Genomic DNA, 18,670 nt, shown 5'->3' with positions numbered 1-18,670 from the left:
TCCAGCTGTATCTCATCGTCAAAATAATTGGTGCCGTCACTGTAATTGTAATACTGCCTGAGAAAACGGAAGATCATTTGCAAATCATCTCTGAACACGTCATTTCAATTTTTTTTCATCCATGCATGAAATAAATCTACTCAGCAAACTAATGACAAGTACAGAGAACCACACTTGTAGCTCTGCTATTACACCATGTTCATTTCCTGTTTTGTTTGCAAGATAATGATTAACAATGTTTGTGGAACATCTGATATCAATGTTTTACATCAGCAAATGATCAAAGACTTTATATGATTTTTTTCAAATCTTTTGTTTGGTTACCCAAGCTCACACCTGTATCTCCATATTATTATAGGAAAAAAAAAGAGAGATTTCGGTTTTCTATGAAAACAGCTGACCTGGTATTATGTTCATTACATATGCAAAAGACTACAACTCGTTACTATCTTATATTGAAGTCTCAAACACTTGAGCTGTCACCAGAAAATTCTGTTTTCAGTACTTTCACTCCTCGTTTCCTTGAAGAAATTACACTTAATTTGGGTTTCACACCAATTTTTGTGTATAGATACAGAGATATAAACGACCATGAATATAATAAACACGATTGGAACTAATTTGGGATAATTGGATGGTGAAGCAATGCCTTTTTGATCTGCAAATGTAAGCTCATTTGTTAAGTCACACACTTGTTTTTATGAGTAATTTGTCAGATTGCAAATTCAGCTGTAGGGCACCTAACATTTTTGAGAAATTTGAAAAATACGAAGATCCAATTATCCCAAATTAGTTCCAATTGTGTTAATATAAAAAAAGATCTTCATTCAAAAAATCACAAATACAGCTTGCTGTAAAAAAACTGTTTATTACCTTGTATATGCGATGCATTATTTTGACGTCTGAATGCTTTTCCCCTCTGAAACGCTGGAGTTGTATTTTCTCATGAAAAGTTTGCAACATTTCAAATGCCAGGGAATTAACTTCAGACTGTCAGCCTCTTCATCGTTATAAGTGAGTAAAAGTGAGATCTAAATTCCAATCCTATGAAATGCAGATTGGAAAACATGGCCACAGCGCCCTCTATAATGCACTTTATTACAAAAGAGTCATTGCGACAGAGAAAGACCAAATCCTGCAGAGGTACTACGGGAGGGGTATGTGAATAAGCGCTCATTATAACCAGGTTCCGTGACTAGTCGCAAACCCTGTTAGTTTTATCAACGACACTATATTTGATCATATCATACGCATTGAAATTAACCAAAGGTTTTTAGTCTTAAATTTTCTCATTCAATTTGGCCATTGGGAATCAATCATAAAATTTTGACAAAGTTATATAATTAATTTGCACAAAAATCTGAGTTGGAATGGCAATGGTTAAATTGTGAGTAGCAACTGTGATCGGGGACATGAAAGGGCGGAGTGACAGAAAATATCAAATGACTTTATAGATAAATTGATTACATTTAAATCTCAACTAGATGGCATATCAATAAATTGGTTTCAATCCGCTAATATGAAAAATACAAGTAATGAAATGCAAGACATGGTCTTAAATTGGGCAAAATTTAAAAATAACCCAGCACAAAATTTGATCGTGCGGTAGGGACATGCCCATTTGTATATACCCTGGAAGTGACTGCAAACAGAGCTATGAAGTAAGGATAACAGCCGGGAACAGATGTAAACTTCAGAGAAAAGAAACTCTTGTATATCATACAGAAAGTACAAATATAACCTGGTTCTCTAACAAGGTACTATGATTTCAAAGTTGCTTGGCAAATATATCATTATACAATCAAAATCTTAAGAAAATTATATCATTTTTTCAGGAAAATCATGACTAAGACATAATTATGCAGACAGTTTAGATTATCTTTTAGGGAGAACGAAACGAGGATTTGTCGGAAAGATTTCTTTCCCGATGCTTCAAGAGAGATCATATGCGTTCTTTATCATCAGTATGAAATAGACATCTTTATTTATGGCTGCACTTTCTCCGCTGTAGTAATTGAAAAACTCATCTTTCGTGACCTGGTCATCAAAGATACAAAACACAGAAAAGTTACAAAGTAAGAAACTATAATAAGATGTGCAAATTTACATAATGCAAATTAAGATTTTCAACTCAATTGTAAATTAAGGTTATAGCATTTATCATACATCAAATAATAGACTCTCCTGTTTCTTTCATTGTTTCCGTCCAGTAAAGCAGAAGATTCTCAAGCATTGGACAAAATCACAGTCCCAACACCAAACTTAGGTGGAGGCACTGTGACAAAAAGTACTTTTATTTTATACAGAGTTTGTGAATCATTATATACCATAGCAAAGCACAAAACGGTAATGCTATGGCAATATTTATCAGACTACCACTGGGTGTTGCTGTCAAAATAATTGTTACAGTACACGGGGGAGAAAAAAGCAAAGTATCTTGAAAAAAAACTTGACAACTGACTCACCTGGCCGTCTTTATCATCAGGTGAATCAAAATCGTCCAGGATAGATCTGATCACTTGGTCCTCTGTCCATTCACCGTTCATGTACTTGGGATGTTTGTTTACATTATAAACGCCTCTAAAGTCGTCTATTGATAAAACCCCTTCACCGGTTTTGTCTAATTTGGCAAATGCCTGCTCGAGGATATCTTTCCTTGCTTCTGATATTGGTGGCTACGGAAGATGAGGAAAGTTCATTAAATTTATACAAATTAGCAATTAATTGACATGATAGTGCTCAAAGTCTTTGTAAACCATTTTAGCACTGTGAGCTCGGCAACTGTACTGCGTTTTAGCAAAGATGATGCTGTTTTTCTGGATGCGTCACCCTAGATATTAAAACTCTTTAAATATGCAAATTAGCAACTAATTGACATGACACTACTAAATGTCTTTGCATGTTATTACAACACTGTGAGATCAACGTAGATTGTTTCTAGTCCTTCACCCCTAATTGCGAAAAGTCATCAAATATGCAAATTAACATTTCATTGACATGATACTGCTAAATGTATTTGCACACTATTACAGCTCTTGTATATCAACATCTGTACTGAATTACGAAAATTCATTAAATGTGCAAATTAGTAATTGATTGGTACAATACTGCCATATGTCTTTGTGCACTATTAGATGTCTGTGTGACTAACATCTGTACTAAAGTTTCATAAAATTTGTTCCAGTGTTTCTAGACATACCACCCAATTTACGAAAATTCATCAAATATGTAAATAAGCAATTAATTGACATGATACTGCTACATGTATTCAAACACTATTATAGCTCTGGTATATCAACATCTGTACCAAGTTTCATCAACTTTCAGTTAGTATTTCTTGACACATCAACTTAATTACGAAAATTCATTAAATGTGCAAAATTAGCAATTTATTGGCACAATACTGCCACATGTCTTTGTCCACTATCAGACATCTGCCGTACGACCAACATCTGTACAAATTTTCATCAAATCTGGAGCAGTCTCTCTGGAAACAGAACTCTTCAAAATCATTAAGTTCGCAAAATTAGCACGAATTATGCATACCACACCCAAAACAATGGACGTGCATATGCATGCCAAGGATATTATCCGTGTACTGGGTTTGAAAGCAATTTGTTCAGGCATGTGTGAGATATCTGCGTGGACAGACGGACAGACGCACAGATACACGGAGCCCGATCCATAAGTCCCCTGGACTTCGTCCGGGGGGACTCAAAATGACCGTAAAACTCAAAGACAGGTTCTCACAGCATCATACAATCTAATCAGATGTAGGGTACGGTGACAAAGGGCTAACCTTACCAAAGTATTTGCCCAGTTTTAGCTGAACACACTTTCAACGTTTTTTTGCAGTTGCTGTTTGTTTATAATGAAATACAACTCTCTCATCCCCTAAAAAATCAAGCAGCAATACTAAAGTTTTATGTTCAGTGGGAAAAGTGTGTTGTTTGTGCACAGAATGATCACCACTACCTGCCATATAGGATGTCATACAGACCATCATTGCAAATATTTCGGATTATTTAGGGAGCCTTCAGTAATTACAGGGGGGGTGGGCCGGGGGAATTTTGCGAACACCTGTACCGTAAAATGTGACCCTCCCCCCAATCCTCCTGTCTAAAATGTGACCATCCCCCTTGTCCGACATTCTAAAACTTGACCCCCCCCCCAACCACTGCGGTATTCTCCCCGGGAATAACTAAAACAGTATCAGCTAATTTACATAACAATTGGTTCAATTGTTATGTTAGGGACAAATTACAGAGGGGAGGGCTGGTGTTTTTGGAGGGACAGTCGCAATTTATCACGCAAGAATTTTTGAAGAGATATGGTATTTCATAGTTTAGGGAGGGTCACCATATTTTGTGCAACTATAAGAAGGCAAGATGTAGCTGATTTAGTGCTTCATCCAAAAATATCAAATCATAATACATGGAGTCTATCGGGCAAATTACTGACAATTTACCCCCACAAAACATGCTATATCTGTATTTTATATATGTTTGATAATGTATTTAAATGTACTTTGCTTGAATAGGGAAGTAAAATGAACATTTGTGTACAAGAAATTGATTTCTGAATTTCATCTAGAAAGTTGGTTCACATCCATGGTGTTTATGATGAAATTATGAATAGTTTTTTCCAGTCCAATACAAAAATAGGTAAATCTTTGCATTTTTGTACTCTTGATTATTGATATTAATTTTCTTGATTAGACTAGAGTGGTTACAAGTCCATGGTTGTGTAAGAAATTTGATTTTGGAATTTCACCAAAATGTCGATTCGCTATGCATTGGGGTCTATGATGAAACTATGAATAATTTTTTTCAGTACAAAATTAGATAAATCTGTGCATTTATGTATGCTTGATTATTCACATTATTGTTCTTGATAAGACTAGAATGGTTACAAGTCCATTGTTGTGCAAGAAATTTGATTTTGGAATTTCACCAAAATGTCGATTCGCTATGCATTGGGGTCTATGATGAAACTATGAATAATTTTTTTTCAGTACAAAATTAGATAAATCTGTGCATTAATGTATGCTTGATTATTTAGATTATTGTTCTTGATTAGACTAGAGTGGTTACAAGTCTATGGTTGTGTAAGAAATTTGATTTTGGAATTTCACCAAATGTCAATTCACTATGCATGGCGGTCTATAAGTGTGTGCGTATTTTGTTGGTGATTTCCTATTCAGGAAATATCACACGGACAATCAAAGTTTTGGCCATAATATCAGCTTCTGTCAAAAGTGACCCTCCCCCCCAGATAGGTTTATAAAAAGTGACCCTCCCCCTTGAACTGTTTTCTAAAAAGTGACCCTCCCCCAAATTCCCCTGGCCCACCCCCCTGTAATTACTGAAGGCTCCCTTACCCTGAGTGAACCCAGAAATTCATCAAAGTCAATTGTACCACTGCCGTCTTTGTCAAATGCATCAAACATCTGTTTAACTTCTGCGTCTTCGAATATCACGTTGTACTCTTTCAGTCCCTTACTGAATTCTTCGAAAGTGAGTGTCCTGTTACCATCGTCGTCCAGCAGTTTCAAAACCCTGTGAGGAAGAAAAGATTCAATTATGGGCTCTTGATTTGCAGCACTACAACAATATATGAATGACTTTATCACAGTTCCTTAGGAGCACAGGGGGCTCTGGCTCTTTGTTTGTTTGTTTGCTTGTTTCATTTGGTTATATTTTCTCACACGCACTTGATCTGCCTGAATTTTCGATGACAGACATATGTTATCCCTAGTGTTTCTAAGAGTCCCTATTCACATAAAATTAGAGGCAGATCGAGTTTTAGATTGTCGACAGTCACTTGTGCCTTTTCTGTCTCTCATTGGTGTTGTCTCTCGCACATACGACGGTGGAAGGAATCACAGGCGCTCCTTAGGGACCGTTCAGTTTTTACGGCCTGGGGGGGGGCGGCAAAATCTTGTCGCCGGTGTTCAAAAAAATATAGACCCCCCTGAATTTTTCGCGAAAAAATGATGACCCCCCCTTTGTCAGACGAAAAAATTTGATGCCCCCCCCCCCCTGCTGAAAAATAACCAAAACCCATATGTCAAATTTACCCGCACGGTTTGGATTTGAACTCCGGTACGCGGCGCACTTTATTCGTGTAGCAGAGATGAAAGTGCACAAACTTCTCAGCCACATCCATGCAAACGTCTGTTAATTAGGACGACTGTAAGGCAATTTTGAACTTCATTTCCATGGACAACTTATGTCCATGGACATTGTACAAAGTAAACTTTATTTGAGTGGTTCTCCAAAGGCAGCCCTCCGGTTAAGAGGGTCATGGGCCATTACGTAAAGTCAACTTTATTCTAGTGGGCAACCAAAGGTGGCCCGCTGGTAAAAAGAGGGTCGATCATGGCCATTGCACGAAGTAAACTTTACTGACCATGGCCGCTGAAGGCGTCCGGCCATTAAGATGGTCATGCGGTATTACAATAAAGTCAATTTATTGTAGTGGGCCACCGCAAGCAGCCCGCCGGTAAAGAGGGTCGATCATGGCCATTGCATGAAGTAAACCTAATTGGAGTGGGCCGCCAAAGGCGTCTGCCCGTTAAGAGGGTCATGGGTAATACATAAAGTATATATTTATTGCAGTGGGGCGCCGAAGGCGGCCCGCCAGTAAAGAGGGTCGATCATGGCCATGGCATAAAGTGAACTTTATTGTGGGTATTATGTTTTTGAAAATGTGGTGACCCCCCCTTTCCTACCAGTGAAAAAGTGATGACCCCCCCTTCGTGGATTCCAAAATTATGATGACCCCCCTTGATTTTGCCGGCCCCCCCGGCCGTAAAAACTGAACGGTCCCTTATATGGGTAGTCTGCTAAGTAGATCGATTTTCGGATCGATCTTATTGATCCCGTAGTCGATATGCCCGCCACTGCAACCTAAATACTCACGTATTTTGACGTAATGCGTGTGGGACGGCTGTGGTGTTGGTCTAGCGATGTGTTTCTGGTAACACACGACTACGAGGGGTAATAAACGGGTGCTTTAGCCAAAATAAAGACCAGGTTATAGGTTTTGTATAACACACTACAGTGCACGCACATGTTGTATTTAAGCAATAAAGCACACCCAGCGATGGTATACTATACCATCGCTGGGTGTGATATATTGCTATTATATCATAACAGTATATTGAAATTCTGGCGTGGAACGTCAAAAAGGGATTTTTGCTCTGACCGAGAGCGCGTGCGTGTGCCAGTCGTGGTATATCGCGAATATACCAAGGATCTTTTCCCGTCTCGACCAATCAGATCACTGTATATGCGCCATCAATATACTGGTATGATATAGTATGTTATATAGTTTTTAATGTGTTTTTATATTTTGCACCGCAACAATCCATTGTGACAAGTTTACTAGGCGATGTTTCCATAGCGGTTGTACGTGGTACCACTTTCTTTCAAAAATATTCTAAGCATACCAAGCGACATCCTTCGTTGCACGTTAATCTTTTCCGTCGAATAGCTGTTCAAGTTCCTACGCTGTTGGAATTTTGGAAAATGTTGGAAAATCTGTTTTAGAGAGAGAGTCGTCGCTTATCCCGATTATCACGTTCTAGTCACCCGCCATTGTTGCAAAGCTGCAGACGACACTACGGGCACGTGACCTGGTACTTTTCCAAATTTGGTCAAAGCTATTTCCCCAGGGAAATAGTGTTTCAAAAAAAAAAATACCCTCTGACGTCACTTTTGTCGATCTGGGGGACTAGACGTATCCATTTTATCCAATCTGATTAAAATCAGATGTAGAGTACGGCGACTTCTACTTAGCGTACGTGACACGGAATAAGCATGTGGCGTGTTATAACAATTTAGGCTATAATAACATTCTGCCAATCAAAGCTCTGTCAGACTTAAAGCAAGATATCAAGTGCAACGTTTTAATTATTTCTAATCAAAGCTCCGAAAGTATGTTAATATAAGCCTAAACTTATCATGCAAAACAAAGGTCGTCGTCAGTAACATATAGTACTTGTAGACTACACCCAACACAGTCGACTCATGCATGCGCCCAAGGTGACCTGCTCTACATGAGAGTGCGGGACAATGGGTTCCGAACCGGGGCGCGTCCTGGCTGCAACACTGAAAGGGTGTTGTAAATAAAGTTTTGATGTCTGAATGTTTTTCTCAGACAAGGCAGGAATTTCAATACAAACAAAGCAACGTTCTTCAGTGCTAGGTGTGACATTTTAAGTATTAAAAAGGGCAACTGATGCGCATTCGATCGTCACAAACATCTATATATCAAAATTAATCGAAACGATTTTGAATAGGTGAGGAACGGCTGTTTAGTTTTTCGGAGAAGTGTACATAAATGCCGTTAAATACTTAAATCATTAATGTGTGTGTTTTTCAGCCTAACACTTTGACCCAGCCATTCCTGCGTGTACTCAATGAGTTTTGAAAAATGTAAACAATCTCTCCGAAGGGTAATCCATACTCAAAAGTAATGATTTTACTAATGATCATATTCAAATTCCATGCAATTAGTATACACAAAGCTTAAGAATTAACGCGGTAAGTTGAACGGTTTACCTCCAATTTTTAGTGACACTTATAATTGAAATTGTATTTTTGCGTACGTTCTTGGATACTGTTGTACTTCCAATATCACATGTTTCATTTGCTTTATAGAATCCACCCTTTTAGGATATATAGCTTATCATCTGCGCATAAATTAGCCTTATTCAGACTGGACGAAACTGAGTGGTGGGTGAATAAGTGGGATAGATAAAACGGACTGTCAATGTAGAACACTGTCCAATGGGCGTAATATCGTGTGGGGTACTCGCTACTCTGAGCAGACTCGACAACCTTAATGTTACGGACTCACCTTCTAAACCCTTTTAATCCGCTCGAACCTCTCGCTAATAACTGCGTTCGGAGTTTCTCAATCGGGTCTAGATCTTTGATCTCTTTCTTCTCCTCATGTTGCGCCGTACCTGCCATTTTGGAATGTCAAGAAATACACACAAGACGCTGCGCCAAGTCACTGTCACTTATTCTCGTTAATGCCACAACACACGCGCGAATTAATGCTCGATGACGGCCTATTCTATTGAGCAAAACAAAACCAAACGAGCTGAAAGGTGCCTATTCTATTTATCGAAGCGAAACGAACGCCCTGCGTGCGGTTAGTTTGAACGAAGCATAGTCAAGCGATACTTTTTTTTCCAAAAATCGGAGTGAATGGAACACGTATAATATTATATGCTCTTGGCAACACAGGGAACGCACGGAGAGAAGCCTAGAAGTTTAGTATATCACTTCCTACGATAATCATGCAAATTCATAATCATTAAAGGGAGTGTTCAGAATTTACTTCCAGGGTCAGGTGTAGGAGTACTAATTGACACTATTAGCCCTGCAAGTTTGGGAAGTTTTCCGTTCAGCCGTTTAAGAGATCTAGGTCGACAAAGAAACGGCAGAAGAAGAAGATTTTGATTTTTCAAATGAACGTTTATTACTAAAATTAAACTCCTGTACAGAAAAGTACATATCAAATCAATTCAAATTTTGAGACCATAAGCAAAAAAGAAAACTGACAAATGCGTTATAGCAAATGATGGTCAATTATTGAAAATACTGAGCAAAGTTGGACTATAATAATCAGCAAAAAACTGCAAAATGGCTATGACACTGATGCTGGAGCGAGACGGAGAGAACTGGTGAAAAGGCAAACAGGTAGCTATATCACTTGCAACATGGGGAAAGAAACCAACGAAATCTGAAAAAAGCACAAATTATTATTTTGATATTGACAAAAGGCAAGATGCGAGGTGCAAATCTCTACTGAATAGGAGAGAGCAAAACAAACTTCCGAAACGAGAAAGAGCGACAGAAAATTGCAAAGAAAAGGGACAAGAACACCTTACATCTCGCGGGGAAAAGCCGCCTAGCCGCCAATGAGAAGGGACATGCCAACCAAGAATTTTCTCAACTGACTACCCCATCTCATTCCGTGAGGAGTACGGTGCCCAGGACGAGTTAGGTTTTGGAAAAGGGAAAGTGTGCTTAGAGGTGAAAGCACACAAAACAAAGAAGTGTGCACAACAAAATTGAATCAATAGTAATTATTCCATCAATGTCAACGGACGCAATGATATCATTAATACACCAAATATTTTAGAAAGCACTTATGTTTGAATTGAGCATGAAGTATTGTATTCTCCTAAAATGCGAGAACGAAGTCGCCTTTTAAAAACGGAAACAAGCATATTACTGCTTCAGGGATCATGACCATTAATTGCATTTCGTCTCGTCACATGAATTGCAATTTTAGCTGTCGTAAAAAGAAAATTTAAAAGCGCAAAAGTATTCTTGTTCATGTATGATTTATCAAAGGGTGGGCCTAAAACAAACCACAAAATTTTGCATTCCTGACCAAGAAAACGGTGACAGAGTTCACGAAGGAGAATGAACAAAGGAGAAAGACGAGGGCATTCTGAAAATATGTGTAAAAGGTCATCTCTGGCACTACAGAAAATACAATCAGAGGAAGAGCTATACCCAGAATGAAACATAAACGAGCCAGTTGCGTACGCACCAAAGATGAACGTCTGTAAATACAATGGGACCCAAGTCCCAGTGGGCTTGGGTCCCTAAAAATGGCCAGGAGTACATAAAAAGCCCCTAACATTTAGAGAATTATTAAAAAAAATGAAACGCCCCTACTGATTCCTAAATCCCATGCCAGTATGTATATTTGGCTGCGTTCACAAATAATGGGGGGGGGGGGGGGGGGGGGGTGGAGGAATTCAGGGGGATTCGAAAATTTGGGGGTAGTAGAGGGGGGACTTGAAAATTTGCTCTGCCTGTAGGGGCAGACTTGAACAATTTTTGGTTCCCTTTATGTTTTACATTTTCCAATTCAAAGTTTTTGTAGGTAATTCAAAGAAAATGAGTACCATTTTTAGCTCACATTTGGTATACCAATGTGAGGTAATCGTATAAGCTGAATCAGTTCATTTGCATGCCATTTGCATGTCTGTATGTCTGTCTGTCTGTCTGTCTGTCTGTCTGTCTGTCTGTCTGTCTGTCTGTCTGTCTGTATGTATGTATGTATGTATGTATGTATCTATGTATGTATGTATGTATGTATGTATGTATGTCCGTCCACGTCAAAAACAGCTAAACCGCAGCACCTACTGTCTTAGTATTTGGTGTACAGGTGCACCTAGGGGTGGAGATGTGAATTTGTTCAAATGAACATGTCAGTGCCAAAAATATGCAAATGAGGGGAAAAAAAGGAAAAACCCTGCAAATTGCTAAAACTCTGTAACCGTTGGTCAGATTGGGTTGAAACTTGGTGTGCAGGCTCCTTTAGGCATTCTAAAGTAGGTGTTAAAAATTTAGGATGAAATTTGCATGTTTCTATTTTTAGGGTAATTTTTTCAGTTTTTAGTCAAAAAATGTTTTTCTCTGAAACCACTCATCTGATTGCTTTGAAAGTTGGTATGCATGTTCCTCAGGATGACCTCAGTCAAGTGTATACAAGTTGAATTGAAATTTTAATATTTGTAATTTTGGGGCAATTTTCCAAATTTTTGGTCAAAACTTTTTTTATTGAAAAATTACTAATATGATAGCTTTGATATTTGGTATACAGGTTCCTAAGGTTGATCAAAATCAGTTTAATGAATATCGTGAAGATATCTTGAATTTTGTATTTTTGCTGAATGTTTTGGTTACTTTTCTCATTTTAAGTAAAATTTCTTTTTCTCTGAAACCGCTAGCCCAATTGCCCTCAAATTTGGATTGGATGTTTGCAAGGGTGTTACCCTTCTAATTGTTGAAATTACGACAAAATTGGAAATATTACTGTTTTTGGGCAATTTTTGTCATTGTTGGTCAAAAAATCTTAAAAGATATATTCTTTTTAAAGCCCCTGGACAGACAGCTTTTATATTTGGTGTACAGATGTCAAGAGATGACAATAGTTAGATATGTGGAAATTGTCCTGAAATATACAAATTTGTATTTTTAAGACAATTTTGTCATTTTTGGTCAAGAAAACTTGTTCTCAAAATTACTCGTCTGATAGCTTTGTAATTTGGTACAAAAGTCCCGAGGGATGTTATTAGATAAATGTTCTGCTCAAAGTGTTGGGAAACCCCCAAATTTTTATATTTTAGGTAATTTTCTTTTGTGACCTTAAATGACCTACACTAACCCAGGATATGTTGTGAGAGAGTTTTGAAGGCTGTGAACATAATTTTGTCATATTTAATATCAATTTGTAGTAAAATTTGATCCAAAAAACAAAGCTGAGGTAAATTTTTTCATTGCGAACCAATTTTTGCAACTTTTGCATGTAAGACACACAAGAACTGATGAGAAATTTGGATCCAGGATAATTCCAGATGTCGTAATCCCCCACAGTGGAAGGCATTTCACTATCTGTAACTAATTTAAGTGTTGTTTACATTCGAATGATAGCACTCATAGCATTAATAAAAACATCCCCAAGGTTGTAAATACATTTCCTGCCATGCCAGCTGGTCTTATGTAAGGGGTGGAACATTTGATATTCAGGAGGGGGTAGGGGATAGAAGATTGATGAGGTAGCGTTACTTTTTACCAGATCCCTTGTAGATTTTTTCCCACTCTTTATTTTTTCCCAACTCTCCCCCTTTTCTTTTTGTCAAACTTCTCTGGCTAATTATTTTGTTGACATTTGCTTATGTATGTAGGATCTGCTTGTCCATTGTATAGAAGTTGATATGCATGTTCCTAAAGCCGGCCGCACACGAGAGAAATTAGCTTGAGCAAAAATCCTCGCGAGGAAAATTGCTCAGCAAACTTCTCTCCGTGTGCGGTCGATTTTTTGCGCGTTGCATCACTCTTTTGCGCGTTGAGTAAAATATCCAACATGTTTGATATTTTTTTCCTCGCGAGGAAAATTACTCACCGTGTGCGCTCGACTGAGTAATTTTACTCACGACTTTCTACCTACGCGCATGCGTGGAATCACATGACAGTACAAAATGGCTGCCCCAATGGAAAACGATAGTTTAACTATATTAATGATACAGTTATTGAGGATAAATTAGTTGAAATTAATTTTCAGGGTAAATTTCCCTTTAATTATTGTACACACCAATTGGTTTCTGATTCAAATTGACATTTCGGCCAATTGTTTAAAAAATTATTTTTTATTAAAATGAGAGAAGCCATAACTAATTTATAAAAGTAAAATATACTTCCTGCAAACATGCTTTTCCTTCTCTCCACCCACCCTTACTTGATAAATCAAAAAGGCGAAACATTCAGATTTTATCCTGATCTTTATGAGATAAATATAAAAAAAAATTATATGCTAAAATTCATGATTGGTTTTTTCCTATTTCTTTTTCTGTTTATGTTCCCCTTTTTCTGAAAATCACATAATTGCCTATGAATGCCACAGTATCGAAATGAAAGGCGCCATACAACAATAAGATATAGGCCCCATTTAGCATTTTTGTAACAGGTGACAAAGTGCTTCGCCGCCATAATAAAATTAAAAAGAAAAAGTGACACCTCCACACCGAAGATACTTACCTGCCCCTGTTATGCTAATTACCATGTCGCTGTGCCTTTATTATTATTCAAATTATTTTGTGACGGTCTTCACATATGTTTAATCAGTTTATAAGTTTCGTAGTGCGGCGTACGCTTCGTGAGGGTGTCCCCCTTGTTGAAAACATATCCCAAGATGCCTCACTAAATCAGTGGCCTTTCTGTACGCAAAAACGAACTTGCCAAAACTAACACGCAATAAAAAGATCCATTGATCTAATTTAAATATCTGCTAAATATTGAAAAGGGATTACATTATGTTAAAATCACATTGATCGTGATTTTCGTGTATTTAGCCCGCGGTTACTCTGATCGCTCGAGCATACTTGGGAATCTACACACAACCGTACACAGATTTTCGACAGAATTGATATATAAACGGGGTTGCATAGAGTAAGGTGGACAGTTACTATCTCACCCCGATAGAAACCGTGAGGTTCTAGGTGTACTAAAATAGATGTTTATCAACATAAAAGTCGCGCAAGCGCGGCACGACGAGACTAATAAATGAGGGAATTTTTAGGGGAGAGGAACCTCGATCTCCGGAGCGGAGTTATAAGCTTATGTTTGACTTGAAAGAACACAAATATGCGAATCTCCCATTTTACCTATTTTTCCAAGCTTCGTCCCTATCGCTACAAGTGCATGTTCTTTTTTGTCCCTATTCTTAAAATTGGGTGATCTAACTTCGTATAAGGCGGGATAACTTGACCAGATTTCAACTAAATTATCCTCAATAACTGCATCATTAGTATAACTATCGTTTCCATAGGGGCAGCCATTTTGTACTGTCATGTGATTCCACGCATGCGCGTAGGTAGAAAGTCGTGAGTAAAATTACTCAGTCGAGCGCACACGGTGAGTAATTTTCCTCGCGAGGAAAAAAATATCAAACATGTTGGATATTTTACTCAACGCGCAAAAGAGTGATGCAACGCGCAAAAAATCGACCGCACACGGAGAGAAGTTTGCTGAGCAATTTTCCTCGCGAGGATTTTTGCTCAGCTAATTTCTCTCGTGTGCGGCCGGCTTAAAGATGACCTCCAGACATGTACCTAAGTTGCAGACCTTATTTGCTTTTGTCATTCTTGTTTTTCTGGTTCAAATATTTCTTGAATTTACCAATTCAAACCGAATGTGAGCACACTGTCCTTGACGGTATTTTTATGTCATCCAATTGTTGTAATATTGGTAATCATTTAAAAAATCTACAACCATTTTTTCACATTTCATGACTTTTATATCGAAAAATCTAAACATGTGTGATTTGTCATAAAAAACAAACAAGCCTGGTACAGGGCAGAAGCTGCAGCTGTTAATGATTTTTGCAATATTTCTATGTAATATCTCAACTACAGTTTCTTGCTGTCTCCCTACAGCATAGTCAAACACACAATATTAGTTTGTCGACAAAGCCTGTATACATAAATATGTATTGGGTGATAATTTAATCAGTGACAGTCAGTTGTCAGTGATACAAATGCATGGTACACATACACAGGATGTGATAGCAAGCTGAATACTGGACAGTTCAACATGCTGTAGGGAGTAGAACAAGAAGGCAGTTGTACAAACTGATAAAAAATATTGTCAAAATTATCAAAGTTAATACAGCTATAGCCTACGGGCAGTGTCACTATCAGATACTACCCTGCTACAGCAGTGTCACTGTCACTGCATACCTGAGCAGTGATAGAGATAGCTCTGACTCTGATCTACATAGTAGTTGAAGAAGAGTTTGTGTCAAATGACCCTCATGACAGTGAAACATACTTGTACACAAGAGCGGGACAGAGAGCAGACATGAGCAACACATAGAAAATTGAACAGGAGATTTTTGGCATATGAGAATAATATTAAAGAAAAAAGATGGGGTCACCATGTTCAATTTTCTAAATTTTCATATTCACGTCATAAAATAATACAAAAGTAAAACTTTGAACAGTAAAGACTAAATGAAAAAATATGTGACTAAATGGAATTATTTATTTTGAACCAAATTTGTCATTATTACACCCAAAATTTCAGATATTAAAATATTTATTTGATGGAATATTTTAACCTTCCAGTATTGACAATTTTGAGTAGCATCTAATTCATATATGTTTTGCAGTTTTGAAAAAAAATTTTGGTAGGTCACTGTGCTCAGTTTTTTTACAATATGGCAATTAGCCAGAATTCACAATGTACATACTCTCTCATGATTGTCATTTTGTTTGCTCTTAGGCAGGAGCAATTGACCCAGCCAGAGTTGGATTGACTCAAGTTGGATTTGACTGATAAATCCAAAAAGTTCACTGATGCGTTTAAAAACGAATCAATTTAAGAACTTGCCTCAGAAATATGACTTTACAAAGTACTTATAATAGGTAATGTCGAACATCTGCGCAATACGTGTTTATTTTGTCTGCGCGCACATCCTTTACAAATATGCGTGCTTGCGATAGTTGGGGGGGGGGACTTGAAAAATTTTGATCATATAGAGGGGGCATTTGAAATTTTTTTAGGGTATTGATGAGGGGGATCTGACAAAATAAGATTTCAATAGCGATTCCTCCAGCCTCCCCCAAATCGTTATTTGTGAACGCAGCTCTACAGAGTGAATTGTTCTCGCCCCTTTTATCAATATACTATTCAAGGTATGAAAAGCTATATTATGGAAATTGCATTAAATTGCCATAAAAATGGTACAGCCATGTGTCTTGTCTCATGCTGTGAATGAGTGTGTGTGTTTGGTTATCGGTTGTTGACTGTCAGAGTGGGTCATTTGAAGGGTTGTTTCAATCAGCAATTTTCGTGTAAGTAGAAAGGATAAATAAGAGGCACAAGTTTGCTAATTTGACATTCAGGCCATCCATTTTTCAGACAATTATTTCCCCCTTTCACTACCATGCTTTGTTATGTCCCTGTTGTTTTCCATGAAACTGGTGACCCTCTGTACAGTGGACTAGGAGTGATAAGATTAAAGGGACACAGTCGGCTATTTTTCATGAATTTTGTTTGATACGAGATACTACTGATATTGTTTGACATGTTGAAAGATACTTCATAAATGGGTGACAAGCATATATTTGAACCCCTTTTTAGACACGATACATAAAACCATCGAGAAAATGAATTAATGGTCATGACCATTGATTCATTTTCGCGATTTTCGCGATGGTTTCATGTATCGCATCTAAAATGGGAGTCGAATGTATGCATTGTCACCCATTCATGAAGTATCTTTCAACATATCAAACAATAAAAGTAGTATCTCGTATCAAACAAAGTTCATGAAAAATGGCCGACTTTGTCTCTTTAACCCCTTCAAAACCTTGGTGTGACCCCCAAACTCATTGTTACTAATGGTGATTTGTGGACATATGTACAGGAATTAGGGGTTGTCAGGTTAAACATGATTATGGTTGTAACGACACTGAATTGTGAACAAGGAAATGCCGTTTGACTATTAGGCCTATGTCATTTTGTACTCATAATTTCAAATTTCACATCCTCAATATATCACCCTCAACAGAGTGACTGTTTGCGTGCAGTCAGTCCCTCCCTTGGGTGGACTAGTTTGCTGAAAATGAAGCCAAACAAAAAAAATTGTGCTGTTCTGATAACCCGACCTACTCAATTTTTTACTTGCCGACCCTTAAAGTTTTAGAGTTAAGTAAACGGGGAAGTAAAAAAAAGGAAAGGAAAAGTCCTAAAATCACGTGTTCGTTAAATGGCATTTGATTTTTGTTTGAACGAGGATGTCTTTTATGTTTTTTTTTCTTTTATATGTATGATACATTTTTCTTGAAATGTTGATGCCAGTGTTTGACCGCCCTGAACCCCGGAAAAATGCATATTGAAAAAAAATATATTTTGGAAAAAAAATTCCTACCAACCTACCTACCCTATTTTTGAAAACCATGTTATCAGAACAGCACAATTTATTTTTTCTGAATATGATCACTATGTCGTATACCAATGTCGATAGAGTAGATGTTGCACCGGGCAAGCTGTCAGAATTCAATTACTTTTCTATCGCTAATTTTCTTTAATCACGACGAAATTTTACAATACCGATTGTACGAAGAAAATCGAACGACCATGGAAAACAAATGGATGTATACATTTTCTTATAGAGGGCGTACTACACACATTTCCCTTATAGGCAGCATGCTCTCAATAGCAAGACATATATATAGGTCTTTCCGGCGTATGTTGGGTTTTAATCTAAACTGTACCTCAATCCAGATAAAGTATCTTCAGTGGTGCACTTCGCCGTTCACACAAGGAAAAAGTGGTGCGCAAATTGAAGACTATCTGGTATTCAAAATCACTACTTAACTAGGTTCCATGGGATAAATGATTGCAAAATTTCAAAAAGAAAAATTTGACTCATTTGTTCATGGTTGATGGATGTTTGTTGAAAATATCAGGTAATACAGTACAGGATCTGCTTATAGCTGCTGGTTAAATTTAGGTGGAAAAAAAAACATGTTTCCTGGGCATCCTGAATGTGCAGCTTTGCGATTGGATGTGCGACATGGAAAAGAATTGTGAATTCTGAATAATCAACAGAGCAGATTTAATGGTAATCAGGTTAAACGTTATACACAAATAGTAAATTAATATCCCTATGACATGTCAACTTTCAGACTCAAAGAAATAGCGAAGGTAAGTGAAAGATTATTTTGTCATGTTGAGAAAGGGCATCCTACTTGTGTATGTTAAAAACTTCTTGAGGACTTTGGTAAGATGGTATAGCTTCATTGGGTTTATCTGTTCCATTTTACTAGGGGTTCTCCTTGATAAACAACAGTGCAGAAAATTTAGAAGTACTGCAATAATTCCAAATCATTTACACATGTTCCCTAACATCAGCAAATATATATTATAGCCCAAATAAGGGACTATGTGCCTGAGGGTAGGTGAGTGTTTGCTATGGAGCGCACGACATTTGATATATGAAGAATGTAATAAAACTCCATACTTAATTTAAACAAATCATCGCTGATGACACAGACCCTGCTGGATGCACATGCACACTACGCCTGTGTACCAAGTTTGGACAAAATCTGTTCAGGGGTAGTTATGGT

At 37.6% G+C, this 18,670-nt stretch overlaps 1 protein-coding gene across 1 annotated transcript; it reads right to left on the bottom strand.

The window, feature by feature from the left end:
* Positions 1-856: 856 nt before the first annotated feature.
* Positions 857-9,306, bottom strand: LOC139138952 (calcyphosin-like protein). Its single transcript, XM_070707588.1, has 4 exons — positions 8,866-9,306; positions 5,381-5,558; positions 2,466-2,675; positions 857-2,037 (listed from the first exon to the last, which is right to left on the bottom strand). The coding sequence occupies exons 1-4, from the start codon at positions 8,979-8,981 to the stop codon at positions 1,933-1,935; spliced, it is 609 nt and encodes a 202-aa protein (XP_070563689.1). The 5' UTR covers positions 8,982-9,306; the 3' UTR covers positions 857-1,932.
* Positions 9,307-18,670: the final 9,364 nt, after the last annotated feature.

This window comes from Ptychodera flava, chromosome 8 (genome assembly GCF_041260155.1).
Source record: "Ptychodera flava strain L36383 chromosome 8, AS_Pfla_20210202, whole genome shotgun sequence".
NCBI classification, from domain to species: Eukaryota; Metazoa; Hemichordata; class Enteropneusta; family Ptychoderidae; genus Ptychodera; species Ptychodera flava.
This window is presented reverse-complemented; position numbering and strand designations above follow the sequence as displayed.

Bases quoted from the DNA above. Each gene is read 5' to 3' on its own strand.
- LOC139138952 (XM_070707588.1), bottom strand. From the start codon at position 8,981: ATGGCAGGTACGGCGCAACATGAGGAGAAGAAAGAGATCAAAGATCTA. The intron at 5,559-8,865 runs GTGAGTCCGTAA...TCTTCCTCACAG, and splicing joins GGATTAAAAGGGTTTAGAAG to GGTTTTGAAACTGCTGGACG. The intron at 2,676-5,380 runs GTAAGGGAGCCT...CATCTTCCGTAG, and splicing joins AATTTCTGGGTTCACTCAGG to CCACCAATATCAGAAGCAAG.